Source organism: Nothoprocta perdicaria, unplaced genomic scaffold (genome assembly GCF_003342845.1).
Source record: "Nothoprocta perdicaria isolate Ctin4 unplaced genomic scaffold, notPer1 scaffold_465, whole genome shotgun sequence".
Lineage (NCBI taxonomy): Eukaryota > Metazoa > Chordata > Aves > Tinamiformes > Tinamidae > Nothoprocta > Nothoprocta perdicaria.
Genome location: NW_020455716.1, coordinates 207,313 through 224,617, shown reverse-complemented (window position 1 = coordinate 224,617; position 17,305 = coordinate 207,313). Strand labels below are relative to the sequence as shown.

The 17,305-nt window shown below is 38.5% G+C and overlaps 1 protein-coding gene across 2 annotated transcripts in view; it reads left to right on the top strand.

The window, feature by feature from the left end:
* Positions 1–15,868, top strand: part of SLC30A6 (solute carrier family 30 member 6) — a 16,263-nt gene extending 395 nt beyond the window's left edge. Inside the window, exons 1-14 of one of the 2 annotated variants that reach the window (XM_026046966.1) lie at positions 402–688; positions 2,461–2,547; positions 2,994–3,078; positions 4,127–4,169; positions 6,479–6,544; positions 7,025–7,105; positions 8,202–8,237; positions 8,684–8,778; positions 9,326–9,374; positions 10,729–10,848; positions 11,112–11,214; positions 11,493–11,540; positions 12,105–12,173; positions 13,555–14,125. In XM_026046966.1, coding sequence (XP_025902751.1) covers positions 3,051–3,078; positions 4,127–4,169; positions 6,479–6,544; positions 7,025–7,105; positions 8,202–8,237; positions 8,684–8,778; positions 9,326–9,374; positions 10,729–10,848; positions 11,112–11,214; positions 11,493–11,540; positions 12,105–12,173; positions 13,555–14,052 — 1,236 coding nt within the window. In that variant the 5' untranslated portion in view covers positions 402–688; positions 2,461–2,547; positions 2,994–3,050 and the 3' untranslated portion in view covers positions 14,053–14,125. Of the gene's footprint in view, positions 1–401; positions 689–2,460; positions 2,548–2,993; positions 3,079–4,126; positions 4,170–6,478; positions 6,545–7,024; positions 7,106–8,201; positions 8,238–8,683; positions 8,779–9,325; positions 9,375–10,728; positions 10,849–11,111; positions 11,215–11,492; positions 11,541–12,104; positions 12,174–13,554 lie in introns of those variants that run through there. The other variant, XM_026046965.1, reaches the window with a different exon arrangement.
* Positions 15,869–17,305: the final 1,437 nt, after the last annotated feature.

The window sequence follows — 17,305 nt, the reverse complement described above, 5'->3', positions numbered from 1 at the left end:
CCCCCCCCCCCCCTCGCGGGGTTGCCCTGCGGCCCGTAGCCCAAACGTGCGCCCTCGAGGGCGGGCGCGTGGTGCCGAGGAGCTCTCGGTGCTGCCTTCTCCTTAGGCCCCTCGCCTCGCGTGCCCTCCGTGGGGCCCGGGGGAAGGCGCCGCTGCTGCGGCCGCGGGTGCTCTGCCCGGCAGGCGCTGAGGCACCCGTGGTGCGGCCGCCGCTCTGGGGGCGGGAGCGCAGACAGCCCCGAAGGCTGGGGCTGTTGCTGTTCGCTGCGCTCTGCCCTGTCGCCTGAGAGTAGTTAGGGCGGCAGCTTTCCAGAGGGAACGTGCCTTGTTCCGCCAGCTCACCTGGCAGTGGCAAAGCCTTAAGGGTTTAGGCTAAGCTGGTTTTGAAGTTAATTCTCTTTATTAATAGGTGGCTGTCAGGGCCGTCTGATTTTCCCTCTGTGAGACTTGTCACATTTATTGCTGAGTAGGTTGCTGTTTTTCAGTGTGATGAGAAAAATGACACTTGTTCTGCAGAAAGTGTATCTTAAATGCCTTGCGACCAGTGACAATTAGCTTGAGTCTCAGAAACTCCTCGTTCAACACCTGGGCAAACTGAATCATAGGGAACTGAAATGCACATCAGGACAGCTGTTCCTGCCCCTACGCTGGTGTATCAGTGAAAGTATAGGAGAAATACTCAATCCTGGTACTTATGGCTGTTTTCCTAATGAAAAAAAAAAGCTGTTTTCTGGGGAACAGGTACTGGGTGTCTCAATTTTTCTCATTTGTGCTGAGTGGGTAAACTGTTGTTGCTGCCTGGGCCAGCCACTGTCACCTGTTGGCACTGATGGAGCAGATGCTTGTGTTCATTGCATTAAATCTACAGCTGTTCCAGCATCTTCAGTGGACCCCGGTTAAAAATGGGATAGCTCCCATCCTGCCTAACAGCAGCCTCTTCCTCTGTATTCTGTAGCTGGAATATGGACGTTTGGGGGAGCTTTAATCTCAAAGTCCAAAGTCTACTGAATTAATTCTGTGCTTCTGTGGAGGGTTCTGCCCTGTGGTACAGAATTCCACTGTGTAGATTTTTACAGCTTTTACATGTGCCATCTTTTTTGTAAAAGATCCTGTGTGCCACAATGCAGCTAGTGATGACAACATGGGAGTGCTGAGTGCTAAGGGCATGCAGCAGACTTTGTAAGCAGGCAGTCCACTGGCTCTTAGAAAGCTTTTCCTGAGCTTCTCTCATCCTGTCTTTCCTTACTGAGAAAAGCATCATTATGTGGTGCTTTGCCAGTGAAGAAAACATTAAGCACAGATCTGTTTCCTGAGAGGAGGCTGAACTTGGGACTTGGAGTGCTGCTTTCTTAATTGTTGGCCCTTGGACAAACCGTTTCTACAAATGCTACCTGTAAACTAGGTGAATCTGTTGTGGTATCCAACTTTATAAGTATGTTTTATCATCCTCAGTAACCAGTGTGATAGCTTGGGATCAAATGTGGTTTCATCCAGCCCTGAAGTCAATGCCTATGGCAGCCCACGAATTTCTGTTGCAAATCAGGAGGGCTTTTCAGGTGAAAAGCTCACTTCTTTTTGGTTAGGGGAGGACAGAAGACAGCCAAAGGGTAGTCTAGGCATTCTAGGGAACGGGAGCAAGTGGTCAGATCCGTTCATTTTTCTCTTATCCTGCTTCCTGTCACTCGTGGGAGAAGCCCCTTGTGCCGGTCACCTACATACACCATCTCCTGTGATTCCCCAGGAGAGCGCCTGTCTGCGTGGCACTGAAGTGGTGTGTGTTGTGTGCGTGGGAGCACAGATGATGGCAACATCTAACATGCCATGTGTAGGTTAAGCCATGACGAAGAATGTGGGCAGGCCCCACCGTATGACTGGCCTCGTGGCCAGCACATCACAGTCCCTCATTTTCATTTTCATTTTTCTTGTGAGTTCTCCTCAGCCATCTGATGCAGAAGCTGTCAGGGTATATGGTCCTTTGATATGGCCGTAATATATATATACTTGTCTGTCTGGGATGTTGGGTACTGCTGCTCCTAACTAGGTTGAGTGGGCATAATTTTTTTTTTTTCTGCTTCAGTTCATACTGAAGCAGAACTTGCCATTGGAAATGGTTAGTTTTGAAAAACTGTGTGTTTAAGTGCATATTTAGGTAGTTAGGTTTACAAGCCTTTTTTATCAGTTTGTCACCTGCAGTATCTACAGTGGTTCTATTCAAATAAAAGTTGGAAAGCTCTTTCATTGGGGTTTGGTGTGCTCAGTGAGCTTGAAATCCAGTTTATGTTGAAATGCAGTTTGATGCTAAACCTAAGTAAAAATGCTGTTCATGTTGTTCCTTGTTTTCCAATATAATAAACATATAACATGATGATCAAAAAATATTGTGTGTCCTTTTTGCTGATTTAAACTATAATTTCAAAAAATATTTAATTATGCTTCTGGATTTTGTTTGCTTTGTTAAAGGGGACAATACACCTATTCCGCAAATCACAGAGGTCTTTGGTTGGAAAATTAACACATGAGTTTAGGTTGGTTGCAGCAGACAGAAGGGTAAGTAATGTAGGAGTATCTATTCGTTTGTCTATTTTTAGAGAAATAAGGATAAAATGATGTGCTAGCTATGCTAAGTTAAAATACATTACTAGTTTGGGTGTTCTGTTTTGTTTCTTTTCTTTTTTACTGTTTCCTTAATTTTCTATCTGAACCTTAAAAAAATGCAATTTTTTCAGGTAGCTTGGAATGTGGCTCATGCATCCTGTATCAGTACAGATATTGCAATAATACTACATCTGTTAAAAGTATATTTGTAGACCAGAATGGATAGACTCTTTATTACTATTAGTGCTTTAAATTACAATGGCTACTACATTTTCAACTTTAGGTGCCTTGCTGCTTGCATGTTGAAATACTACATTTTTTTTTATTTTTTAAATCAGATAGGTATATCATTATCTTATTTTGCAAGAAGTAAAATGCGTATTTATTCTCATTAACAGTCCTGGAAGATCCTGCTTTTTGGTGCTATAAATTTAATATGTATTGGCTTCCTGCTAATGTGGTGCAGCTCTACAAACAGCATAGGTAGGTGGCTTTTTTTTTTAATAACTGCAACTACAGCTGACAGCCATGAGTTATTAGTTATTCAACTCATGAAGTCTCAGTGAAGTTCTTCGTAAAAGACATAGGGAGCTGCGCTGCCAGGTTTGAAACGTGCAGGGCCTTCGAGGTGCCCTGCAGTCAGTTTAAGAGTTGGGGTTTAGGGTGGTTTTTTTTTTTTTTTTTTTTTTTTTTTTTTTGTTTCCTCCCCCCCCCCCCCCTTGGGAAAGGTGTAGATGTGCGGGTTGGGTGAAAGTCCTTCAGAGCTTGGAGTGCTTAACAAGATTTCCTGGTTGATTTTCTCCCTACCCTCTTTTGCATTAAGACTGCACCTAGGAAGACATAGGCAAGCCCTTCAATCTCCTGCTTTTGTAGAATGGTAGCAGCAGCCTATAGAGAGCTTTACTTGCAGTTGACTTTCATTTATAGTGTGGCAAAAGACCTCCAGCTACGTTGGACTAGTTCCAACTATGTATCTTTTGGGGATTTGTATATATCCTACCTTTGTATTGGAGTCCCAAGATGCTTGTGTCATCTGTACTTAAGGTAGAATGTCCCATATCTTTTAGATTGTGATACGTATGTTCTTGCAGTTTCGACACAGGAGGGAGAAGCAGAACCAATAAAAAAAAATCCATCGAGCCTATTTCTCTCACTACGATAATGCACAGAGGAGAGATCTTTTACTTTAAAGAAGTATAGGTTACAAAATTTTCTTACTTTTCTGTGTGTAAGTTCTACCAAGGACTATTTGTTCTTGGTAGCTTAGGACCTTATGGAGTTGGACACTATTACATGCTTTAATAGAATTAGGGTTGTCATAATCAGCCTGTTTATGAAATGAAATATTGGTGTATTTAGGATATTCATACTATAAATGTGCTCCATAAGCATAGAGAACTTATGCAGATAGAGAATAGTAAAGAGCTGCACAAGAGGGTTTAATAGGATTTTTTTTAATGCAGAAACTGCTTGTATTCAATTGTGACATTCAATTTTAATGTTTTGTKGGTTTTTTTTTTTTTTTTTGCAGCTTTAACTGCTTACACATATTTGACAATCTTTGATCTTTTCAGGTGAGATTTTATTTTTCTACTTAATTTCAGAGTTAATTTATGCCGATTTTTGTGTATTTAATTTAAAATATACATATACGTATAATTTTGATTATATGGTATTTTATGTATGAGTATAAAATAGAGGTGATGAGAAACACCATAACTATAATGGGAATATTTGGAGACAAACTGATTTAGTCAGTCTGTTTCACTCACTGATTTAGTCTCCTCCAGTGAGGTCACTAGAACAGTACCTGTGTATAAGCATTGTCAGCTCTTGTCTGTTCTGACCAGTTTCTGAAAACTAAAACTGTAATTTTCCAATCCAGCACTGGAAGATATATTAATATATTTTCTCATTTCCTAAGAAAATACTAAAAATACAAGAGGATTTTGATAAGATTGGTAACACGGACATAGAATATATTTGTCTCCTGTAAAACATAGGTCAGTAGCAAAGGTCGGAAAACAAACTGTGGTATGTGATGGACCAAGTAATGATTTGCAGATAGCTGATCTGTACTTTCTGTACACATTATCAGCTAGTGGGGAAGTTTAATGGAGTTTAATCACTAATAAATGCATATGTTTTATGCACTTTATCTCACTGATAGAGCATTTATAAATCCTGGCACACATGAAGAGAGGAAAAGGAAAGTATACATAGCTCGAAATGTGTCACATATCAAGAATGAGTATTGTGAAACCTCTGTAATAACTTTTTTTTTTTTTTTTAAAGAACTTTTGCACTTGTTAGGTTTTGTTATCTAACTCCAGGCTTTTTTTTTTTCATCTTGGGAAGATTTTTAATGTTTTATCTCATATTGTGTAGAATATTTGCTTAATTTTAGGACAGAATGAAATACTCTGAATATTGATGTACTTGGTTAATACAGGATGGACTGACTATAAGATTATTCTAACTCACAGGAGGCTCTTTGAAGAGTTTTAAGAGGGAACAATACTCTGGGTTTGTCGCAAAAAATAACCTTCTTGTTCTTTTATTTTTGTCATTTTCTTGGTCATCTATAACAGTTTTACTGATTAGATGAATTTATTGTTTGGAGCGTGGGCAGTATTATTTCCTCTGTCTTTGCATGTGATCCAGGCAGCTGTTGGCCAAGTTGTGAGGATGTGAGTGCTAGACTGCTGGGAGGATGTTCTTGATCCAGTCTGATTTAACACTTCAATTAAGAAAGGCTGCATAAACTTAGAGGTGGCCCCGATTTAGGGTGGTACCTATAGAAGAAGGGGGGCAGAGAATAAATAAGCATGAGAAATAAGATAATCTTTGAAAAATTCACACTGATACATCAAGAATAAAATAATTAGAATCTCAGAAATTTGGTATGAAGGAGATGCTTGGAAAGAAAATAGCAAGAGAGATCTGCGGCTGTCTGTTGGTGGCCACTTTGTGTGGCCAAAAAAGCAAATCCATTTTGGCCCTGTTTGTAGACATAACACACTGTGGAAAAGAAAAGAATGGTAATACTTTGCCTGAGAATAACAACATCCCTAAAAGAAGAATTTAACAGAAGATTTTCCTCTTTCTACCTTTTTTAACTGAGATGCAAAGGAAGTGGCACAAAGGGGATAGTCCTGTTGTCTTGCTTAGCAGGTTTCCTCTCATTTAATGGCCTTTATTAGGTTATGGTATTTCTAGACTTGTTATACAGTTCATAAAGCACATTCAAGAAGAGCATTTATTGGATGTGTCTTTTATTTTCATAGGCTTTTATTTGCTTTGTGCTCTTCATTAATGTGTGATATCAGATAGTATTGAACAGGTTTGCACAAACCACCCTTCCTCCTTTAGTCAGATTCTGGGGTACCTCACCCCATATTCTCAAGTTGCCTTTCAGAAGAGTTGTGAGCATTTAAGATGAGACACTAGCTGCTGCTTCACATCAGTACTTCAGCAGAAACATGTATTGCATCCAGGGTTGTGAGAACCTTGGTTCAGTTTAAGTCACATTCCATGTTGAAGGTGGATGGTAGTTCTCTTAACTACAGCATACTATAAGCATGGCATAAAAGTGTCTCCTAATATAAGGAATTAGGCTGACTGTCATTACACTAAAACTCATTTGCTGCCCATTTTAGGGAGAGAGCAGAGACCTCATTGCGTAGTCTCAGCTTTGTTGCCAAACATTCTTTTCTGGATGTGTCAGAGCCTTCCTTATGATAAGGGTGAAAGGGTTGAGTTTATAGTAAGATGATATATTCAGACATTCAGTTTTGATGGCTGAAACGTGGAATTTGTAGATTACCTGGTTTGTAAAGGCTGCAGTTGTTCATCATAACACAGTTTTCGCCTTTATTTTCAGTTTGGTAACGTGTCTAGTAAGCTACTGGGTGATGATGAAGAAACCCAGCCCAGTCTATTCATTTGGGTAAGTAGAGTGATTTGGTGTTGCTTTATAATACAAGATTTGATTATATTGTTGAGTGTCGTTACCTGTATCACATAAATGCCATGGCCAACTGTCTGTATGCAAGAGAGTCTAAAAATTAAGGAGACCCAAGATTGATCCTGTAAAGAAAAGAGGAGGAGAGGAGAGAAAAAAGAATTAAGAAATACTTAAGATGGAAATTATGGTCGTTCATATTGCAGGACGAATTTATTTATAAAATGGAGTGTCTGCTTCATGGAAGATGGAAATTATGGGACTTTTCCTTAAAAAAAAAAAAAAAAAAAAAAAAAAAAAAAAAAACTCTTCCCATATATCTTCAACTCTTGTAATTAAAAGAATTCTTCTTCTTGAAAGAATTAGAAATAAATAGGTCTGTCCTGCTTGTTCCTGAGTAGATCAAAATGTATTTGATGTATCGCTTGATGTTTAGTGTTTCTAAACTTAGTTCTTAAATTTCAGGTTTGAGAGATTTGAAGTTCTGGCTGTTTTTGCTTCTACAGTTCTGGCACAACTTGGTGCTCTTTTTATACTAAAAGAAAGGTAGGGTTATATACTTTTTTTCTTTTATTCTTGTTATATAACATGATATGCCTGTTTGAGGAAAAGCCAATGCCTTCCACAAATGTTTAGTGAAATATTTTTAGACATAACTTCAGTTGTTTTTTTCTTTGATATTGCTGTTTTTTATACTGATTACAACTACTAGACTTGAGATAAAAAGAAGATGAAATTAGTAAAGATAATTAAACAACTATCAAGGAAAGACTCAGTGTTCTAAAAATAAAATTACATTTTCCAGATGCTATGCTTGAAATTTGATTTAATGTGTTTCATTGTGCATCTTGACTTCTTAGATTCATAAGAAAAATACTTTCAGCAGTTGTTTCTTTTTTTTTTTTTTAACATTTCATGAGGAAAAACAGTTTTGCAACATTATATTTAAGATTTTTTTAAAGGCTTTTGTTAACATCAGGAATTTAAAACTGGGACAGTTTCCCTGCCTCCATTTTTTCTTTGGTGTCTCTGTTTTTGCTATAAAGGACTATGTTAACAACTAAAGGATGTTGTGCTAGAGATCAGTCTGTTGCAGATCACTGGCAGTACTGTGGATTGATTTTTTTTTTTTTTTTTTTTTTTAAGGAGGTTTTGTTAAAAGCAGATGGAACTTTTGAGTTTTCTTTCATTAGTTTCCTGAAATTTATCCTAGCTTTTCCTGTGTTACAATAGAAGCTTGATCCCTATTTTACAGGGGGGAAAAAAAAAGTACATCTCTTGTAATAGCCAACGTCTGCAACTATTGGTGTTGGTTAGTCGAAAACAGTAGCCCAGAGATTTCAAACTTTGTTACAATTAACGGCAGTGGTGGAGGCAGTGGTAGTGTTTTCCGGCATGTCCATTCACAAACATCTTTCGATTGCCTAGGCAGTGTTCATGATATCTAATTCCTATGTTTCACAATCTAGAAATAGCTAGAAAACCTAGATTATATCCTGCTCTTTTTTAGTGTTGTTCTCATTATTTATAAAAAACTACTCAGCTTATCTAAATTTATTTTAGCACCTGCAAGTGTTTTGCAGCACTGTATCTCGCAGCTTTTTTTCATGAATGCCAGCTAATTTTCATTTATTTTTTGTAGCGCAGAGCGGTTTCTGGAACAACCTGAGATACACACGTAAGAAATTATTTTGACATGTAAAGTTTTTAATGTCTCTGTGTTTCCATTTATTAATCTAGCTTGTATTGGCTTGTGTTATTATGGCAAGTTCGTTCAGTGCCAAGTGCCATACTACTGAGGGAGTAGTGTCCTTGTATCTTCAGAGGACAAACTTTGTATACACACATTGAATTGAGAACTGTTTCTCAACTAAGTGTTAGGAATGCTACGTTTAGCCTGCTGTGAGAATGTTAATGTACGGTGTTCATTGATCTCATGTATTTCCCTGAAATAATGAAATGCTGCTATTTATCAAGTGTTATGCTCTTTCATCGTAGTCTTGTTTTTAGTCTTGGTGGAAGATACCCAGCAAAGTATTTTGTTATTGCTAATAGTAACTCCAACTTTATTTCCTGTACTGTAGTGCTAATAAGATGAAGATGCATCTTTCTTCTTTTCCTTAGGGGGCGGCTGCTGGTTGGTACTTTTGTGGCTCTCTTTTTCAACTTATTCACAATGCTTTCCATTAGGAACAAACCTTTTGCTTATGTCTCTGAAGGTATGTGAGAAGTTAAGCTATGACAAAAATTGAGAAAAAGTTTGTGTTACCTATTCTTATGAAGGTATAGCTTCTCTAGTAACTTTATTTTTTTTTTAACTAGCAGGTGCATACTGCTATTTTCTCCATGGATATAACTTAAAGCAGCTTAGAATTGTCTTGAATTCTTCTCTAGTGTGTTTATAGAATTCTCTCAAAGTAGTACAAAATCATTAATAAGATAACTGAGTTAGCATTTTAATGATAATGCTATTTTAATGATAGAAGATCATCTTACATGTGATCAAAATTTTAAAGATAAATACATTAATATATAAGAGTCTTTAATCTGCAGTTGTTTGTATTTAATCAGGTCAGATATAATATAGCTAAATGCATTTTACTTACTAATTGCCTAGAAAAGTCACACTTACCATTTTTTTTCAAGTGATAGTGAATCTGTGGAGTTGTACCTACTCATTCACAGTGTACTAGATTCTTACCTTAAAGCAGAACTTGAAGAGTATAGTAAAGCTTTATTCAAGGTCTTTATTATGTTCTTTTGCAGCTGCCAGCACCAGTTGGCTTCAGGAGCACGTTGCAGATCTCAGTAGAAGGTAAAGATTTATAAATTTTTTTCAAATTGCTAACTCTTAGAAGGCATAGGTGTTTTGTGCATTAGCATTTTAGAACAGGTGCAAAAACACAAACTGCTAGATATTTCACCTGTGTTAAGATAGTGTTAGATACGGTATATGGATTTTAGCCTAAACAGTGTGTCTGTTATTTCCCGTATGTATCATCTAACAGAACTGCGTATTTTCCCTAACTTTTCTCTTGAGGGTGTTCGGTACATTATTATATGCTGTTTTTCCTGGATGAGGCTGGGATAAAATAGCTTTGTTTTGTAGACGTGAACTGCATTTCCCAAGAACTGCTACCTACCTGAGAAATGTGTGTTCTAGCAATCGTGTTTCATTATTTGTAAGCAACTAGGGCAGTTTCTATTTAAATAAAACGTGTGAAATACAGTGCTCACTTAAACATTATTATGGAAACTCCTCACCAGTCCTGTAGGGAGGTAGAAAGCCTGGGTCTTTCAGGGACTGAAGTGCTGTTTGTCACTCATGTTAGCTTTTAACTCTCTTGCTTGTACTGAATATCTGAATGCCAGATAACATCTGTTGCAAATACTGTCAGATACTGAATGTGTTTATTTTAGCCCCTATAAATCCTTTTGAGTAATTATGCTCTATGAAAGTAAGATTCTTATATACACTTAAACCAACAATTTAAAAAAAAAAATCCGGTTAGCATATTTGCAGCTATTTCAAACGTGCTCTATGAATCAATGCTGTTTACAAAATAATTGCATCTATATATAATGATGTTGAAGTTTGAAGTCAAATTTTTAGAGAAATGGATCAGCACACTATGTCCCAAATTGGTTGGCCCCCAACAGAGCAATGAAGAATTTCATATTGTCTTTTCCTCTAGATTTTACAATACATGATACGTGCTTATGTTTACTGGGAAGTGCAGTATCTAAAACTATAAAGTATACATTGTATTTAACTAACACAGCTATATGTTGTGTACAACTGACACAGCTAGATCTGTCACTAAGAAAACGATGTACCCAAAGATATGTGTTAGTGCTGTTTTAGTGTATGGTTATAAATGGGAAGATAGACTTGAAATATAAGATGTAAGAGCCACTTAGAGTTCTCAGATATGAGAGAGAATGTGACATGGCTTTAAACTTGATTATTTTTTTTGCAATAGTCCAGCATCAGACTACTGCAAAACTTTGAGCAGAATTATGAAGAGCTTTAACAGTTTTCAGAGTCTGTTTTCAGAGACTGCAAAGTGTGTTTAAATTTAAATGTTAAAATAATGAGTGTAATTCTTTCAGGTTTTGTAGTAATGCTGAGCAGCCACCTGATAATGACTCGTTTTGTTTTGTTGCAGTATTTGTGGAATTATCCCAGGACTGAGTAGCATCTTTTTGCCGAGAATGAACCCTTTTGTCCTGATTGACATTGCTGGAGCACTAGCCCTGTGCATTACATATATGCTGATTGAAATTAAGTACGTGTAGCCTTTCTTAATCTTTTTAAAATTTAAACGATGTGAAATTGCATTTTTTACTGCAAGCAGTGATCTCCTCACTGAATTTCACATATAAGGGATTGTAACTGTGTGATTATATTTGACTTCTTACAAAAATGCATACTTCTGGTAAGTGTACGATATTGTATGTGTGGATATCATTTCAAAGAAAGAAAAATTTAAAAAAGTGCTTTTCAAATACTTAAATACCTATTTTCTTTTAAATTGCTCTTTTTCTCTAGCAATTATTTTGCTGTAGACACAGCGTCTGCTATAGCAATTGCTTTGATGACATTTGGTACCATGTATCCCATGAGTGTCTACAGTGGTAAAGTACTACTTCAGGTAAGGCAGTGTCACAAAACAAGTATTGTGTGGCTTCAGTGTTGTTAAATATCTTTATTTTTAAAAATCCATTGTTGAAAATCTGAATGGGAAGGGTGCCAAGAGGATTTTATGATAAAGTGCTAAAAGAATTTTAAGTGCAATATAGGGGAATATTATGGAGGCTTAAGAATTTTATTATGCGAGGTAGATAGATGAGACATAGGTGTTTTTCTATTTAAAACAGGGCCAGTTTATCTTTATTGTAACGTGATTTTTTTTCTTTGTTTGCTTTTAAGACAACCCCGCCTCATGTGATTGGCCAGTTAGATAAACTTCTTAGAGAGGTGAGTCAGTTTATAAACATGACACAATGCGTGCAGCTAACACTTAGTAAGCATGGGGGAAACCAAAGAGTTCTTTTATGCTCAAAATAGTTGCTGAAGAATTCTATTGTATTCTTTTATTGAACATAGAAAATATGAAGCCTATTATTTAAGATGAGCAGTGTCACTCATATCTGGAAAAGACTTTGAAGTGATGAAAGTTTTTATTTTGCTTTTATTTTTAAACTAAAGTTACTGTTGTTGGAGACATTTAAAAAAGTGAGTGGGGGAGGAAGAGTAAAGAGGCTGTTTGTTTATAGAATATCAAGTTGAGAAAATGCTATAAATTGACATCAGAAATCCCAAGTTACTTCAAACCTTTTGATGAAACTGCACTTCTACAGGTAGCGAAAGATACAGTAGATACACGTTAGAAGCAATAGACTTGGTCCATTCTGTGTTCTGGTAACTTTTCTTTGACTAAAAAGCCATTAATGAACTACATCAAATTGTGCATTTCTAGAAAGGTATAAACCAATTTTTTCTGTTTATTTTTGTGTTGATGGATGTTTGTACAAAAATTAGGTTTCAACTTTGGATGGTGTCTTGGAAGTTCGAAATGAGCATTTCTGGACATTAGGTTTTGGCACTTTGGTAAGTTACGTCTGCTTGTTTCTAGCCTTCAAAAAGAAGCATTAGTTATTTAAATTTTTGACCCAAATAAAAGATTTCTTTTGAATTAAAGAAATGTAAGAATTTGGATAAAATCAATACTGGATCCTTTCTTATGTTTTATTGAAAAACATTCCTGTTATCTTTCCTTCATATAAAGCTTCGCTATTGGTTAATGATGAGCTTTTGATTAAAGACTGCCTTTTAGATATATTTTTTCTTTTTGTTTTTTGGGAAATTCCCAAGCAATACCAAGGAAATTCTTCACAAGGTGTATAAATGTAAATTATTTCTGAGCTGAGGGGGAGGAAAAAAGAAAAAAAAAAAAACAAGTAAACCTTCCAGTACCAAAGGTAAAACGAGGCTTACAGTAGAATCATATATTTGTAGCAGTTACGGGGGGAGGGAGGGAAGAACAAAACTACAGTTGTAAACTAGTGTTCAAGAAGGTGGAGAATAAAACACAATTTTTGTGGTACAGAGTGGTCATACAGGACTGAGGTATTCGTGAGTTAATGCAGGTACATCTTGTGAGTTAGAAGATTAAGACTTTTCTCCCTTCTTGGATTCTTCCAGTCTCCTACCCTTTAAAAAACGTTGCAGGCTTTGTTGAGTTGTTGCTATGAAAATGACCTTTATTCTACCATTTTGCTACTCAAAATAGTGGATCACAGCATGGCTGGATTGATCACAGGTGGATGAGATACTTCTGCTTGAGTATTTACTTACTGGCATCCTTCAGATTCTAGGGAAATGTTCCCGAGGCTTGGATATACTCAGTGCTGCACCAGCTCATACAAAAATTTGCTACCTGTCACAAACTGTAAATCAAATTCTTCATTGAATATGAAATGAAAACATCTGAGGTGTCCAGTTTTGTTTCTTACCTGCAAAGGGAATCCATGTAAAAGAGAATGTTGCCGAGAGGTAGGTGGTACAGCCAGCTGTACCTCCCAAGGGAGACTCTAGTCCGTGTTCGTGAGGGGCAGCACATCTGGTCTTGCTAAAAGGTCCAAATTGGAGCTTATCAGCTATGTGTGGTGCTTTCTGCCTGTGCCATCAACACCATGAGGAGAAGAAGGTTTAAAAAAAAAAAAAAAAAATTTTCCTCAGTTTGGAACGTGGAGCTTCCTGATTTTAAAACTCTAAAACTTTTCCTGAGTGGAAATCTTGATGGGTTTGTGAGAGTTCAACACATTAGGAGTGGTCAAAATGTAATCTGGTTATAGGATGCATGTTTCTGTGTTCAGTCAGCAGCCCCACTGGGAAAGGTCTTTGCATAATTTTGTGCAGGGGAGCTTTGCTCTGCATGAAAGCCCGTGCTTGGGCAGTTAACAGCCAACTTATTCTTATCCTTTTCTAGGCTGGCTCGGTACACGTGCGAATCCGGAGAGATGCAAACGAGCAGATGGTGCTTGCCCATGTCACCAATAGGTTATACACACTGGTCTCCACCTTGACCGTTCAGATTTTCAAAGATGACTGGATCAGACCTACGTTATCCTCTGTGCCTATTGCAAACAATATGCGGAACCTTTCGGATCACCACGTTATTCCAATGCCGTCTTTGAAAGCGGCCGATAGCCCGAACCCCGTGACGTCCACCCCAGCCAAGCCGAGCAGTCCGCCGCCAGAGTTTGCTTTTAATACACCTGGAAAAAATGTGAACCCTGTTATCCTTTTAAACACTCAGACAAGGCCCTATGGAATGGGGTTAAATCACGGAGCTGCACCTTATAGCAGTGTATTCAATCAAGGATTTGGAATACCAGGAATGGGAGCGACGCAAGGACTCAGGACTGGTTTTACAAATATCCCAGGCAGATACGGAACAAACACTTATGGTCAGCCCCGACCATAATAAACACCATTATTTATTGTACTGAGGGTATTGACTTAATTCTTTTATTACCCAATTTTTATAAACATTTGGAATGTCAGAGCATTCTAAATGGCTGGGAACAAGTGCATTGTTCGTATTCATGAAATGGTTCAATTGCTTTTCTTCTTTTTCTCCTTTGCATCAGCAGGAGCCTGTGAAATGGCACAACTATTTTCGAGACTTACGATACTTTACAGGTATTTTTATAGCGCCTCTGTTCCCATTCAGCTCCCTGCGCCCCAAGAAAGTATTGAAATTCAGCACAACTCCGTGTCGGCCAACTGGTAGCTCTGTGGAGGAGGCGGAGGGCCTGGGGAGTGAATTGCTTACCGAATGGGGATTAGTCGAGAGGATAGGGATCTGCAGAAGTACACATCCCAGTGCTTCAGAATATTTTGATTGTTGTATAAATCCATATTTTGGCAAATTAGCAATGAGTTTTCTGGATTGCAAAAATCCGTCAGTATTTGTATGATTGCCATTGTGAAAACAAACTGGTATTTCAGATGCTAATGAATTTTAAGGGAGCATGTTTCTACATGTTTTTTGTTGATGCTTTTATGGGAGTTCACATGGTTCAGCAACTATTTTGTAGTTGTAACTGTTCCATATTAGTCCCTGCCTTCTTTTTTTAGGTTTAATAGCAACATTTTTAGCAATATACTGGGAAATAAAATATTTCAAATATAAAGTTTTTACAAGCACTTCTTGCTCATGATTAATCCTATGGAAGATGCAAGACAGCAGTATTGTTTGTGAAGCCAGTATTTAATTTTGACTGAAAGTATTTAATTTGGTTCTGACTTTCCCATTTGTATCTTTCCAGCATTTTTTTTTGGTGGGGGGTGGGATGGGAATCTCTGTTTAACTGCCTGGTGTGTAAGCAGAGTTCAGGTTGGTGATTGCCGAGTTCTCAGCATCAGTGCCATGGGGATTAACTTGTGGGACACGCTGCATTCAAGACTGCAGAACTTGTCTCTGCCATTGCGTTGCTGCTCTGTTGTACACCCACGGGGCTTTATTTTGTGAGGGCTTTTCTAAGAGAGCTCCTTTGTCCGACTGCTTTGTTTTCCTTCATCGCTCTGGTGGAAGCACCTTTTAGAAATACTGTGGTTTTGCCTCTCTGACTCTGCAGTAGGAATCTTTTAATTCTCTAGGCAGGACCTTGACTGCCTGTTCTGCATCTGGCCTGTTGGGGAGTGGGTTGCCCATCCTCAGTGCCTGACTTGCCACTCAGGGTGCTATATATTGACTGCCACCTTGTTGATTTGCATACAAAGTAAGTTTCTTCATCTGTCCAGAACGTAGGGAGATGCAGTATCTCAGGGATTTGCAGCTATTAATATATTACCTGAAGAGAATGGATATGATAGAATTTCTTTTTCCTCTGGTAGACTAGACCTGAGTTGAGAAACAAAGTGGAATAGCCTTCACGGGAATCTTCAAGATCTGCAGCCTCTTCACACTGGTTGGAGTGCTCTGTTTCTCCTGAGAACATTGCTCTTCTCTTGGTTTCTCCACCACTCGTGTTTTTCACCCTGACACAAGGAGAGGGCCTCCCCCTTGCTGGGGTGCTGCAGGACAGTGTCTCTGTGAGAGGCAGTGCTGAGAATCACTGGTGCTCAGAATACGTGAATTACAGGGAAGGAGTCTAGTTCTGTACCTCATTTGCAGCAAAATAACAGAGAGAGATCTGTGTTGGCAAGTGGGATGGCCTGGGAAGGGGGCATTGAAAATGCTAGTGAACTTGAAGTACTGGAGAGGTCGGCCTGAAAGCAGTAACTCAGTCGTGACCCCTCTGCCTCCGCATAGCCAGTGTCCTGTTAGCTGAGCCCCTGCTGCGTGGAAGTGCCCTGAGGCACAGAAGGTTGGAGCAGATTCTCCTTCTCTCTCGGTGCTTGGCTAGGTCGCTCTCTACAATAAATTCAACACTTTGGAGCCAGCAGAATGTTTACAGTGTCCTATTGCCCCCATGTGGCCTGAGAACTGTTCCTTTCTCCAGTTTCATAACCAAACATCACCCTTCTTTTGATGTTTTAGGTATATTATGCTATGTTGATTGCATGCCTACTTGTTTTTAGTAGAAAATTAAAGCTTCATTTTGTTTTAAAAAAAAAAAGAGGCTTATCTTTGATTTTGAAAGGAGAAGGGAAAATAGAATCCCATACTGCAGAGTGCAATATAATCAAAACATATTTTTGGAGTGATTGTTTACAATTGTGTACAATATGTATATAATCTGCAGATGATACAGTTTAGAAGAGCTTTTTAGTTGCTTTGTTATTATAAATATAGTGAGAATATTTGTGAATCAGCACAGAGTAAAACGCCTCCCTATATATGAGGAAAATAAAATCAGTATGATCCTTAAAATGACAAGATAAAAAGTGGTCATTTATGTACAGGATTTTATAGTTCTCTTTCTCTATACTGATGTTTAAATCATTCTCTCTGGTGATACTTCAATCTCAATAGGCAGAGGTGTGGAGCTTTAGAACCAAGTGCTTTGCTGGCTCTGCTACCAGTCTAGACTCAGTACTTGTCCTAATTCTACCAAAAGGATTTTTACTGCATTTTGTCTTTTTTGATTGTATTTTACCTCCGGTGTTAGGTGGCCACAATAGATTTCCTTCATAGTTATCCAGAAGCTGCCCCGGCTGCGGGAAGAGGTGCCCTTGCTGTTCCTCTCTGCCGGAGGAGTCAGTGTTGGGGGGTCCTTAACCTATTCAGGCTGCTTGTGTAGGGCAACGTCCACTCGTGGTGCAATTAAATGCGTCAGCTTTTAGAGGATATGGTGGGTGTGTGCCATTACCTAGCGAGGTTCCTTGTGGCAAAGTGACAGTGCTGCTCAGTGTCTCGCCAGCTGTGTTGTCCTGAGTGGGAGCTAGAGCTCTCGGGCAACGCGATAGCGATGCAGTGTGTTCTTGTGGCAGCTTCCTCTGAGTTTATCTTGCCCTGTGCTCTCTATCCCATGTAACAACCACATGTACCTGGGCTCTGACACGATAGTGAGAGATAGGCTTGACATAACTGAGATGTGGTAAATCTTACTCAAGGAGGAGACTTGTGCAGGAGTCATCCTGACTTGTGTTAACTACTGGACTCCGTGAAATCCTTCCATTGATCTGTGTCCCCTGCAGCCACAATCCAGCAGGGAAGGAGAAACTGTCCAGGGATAAGATCTTCAGTATACAGGTTGCCTGTTGGAAATTCCAGGGGATTATCTGTGCTC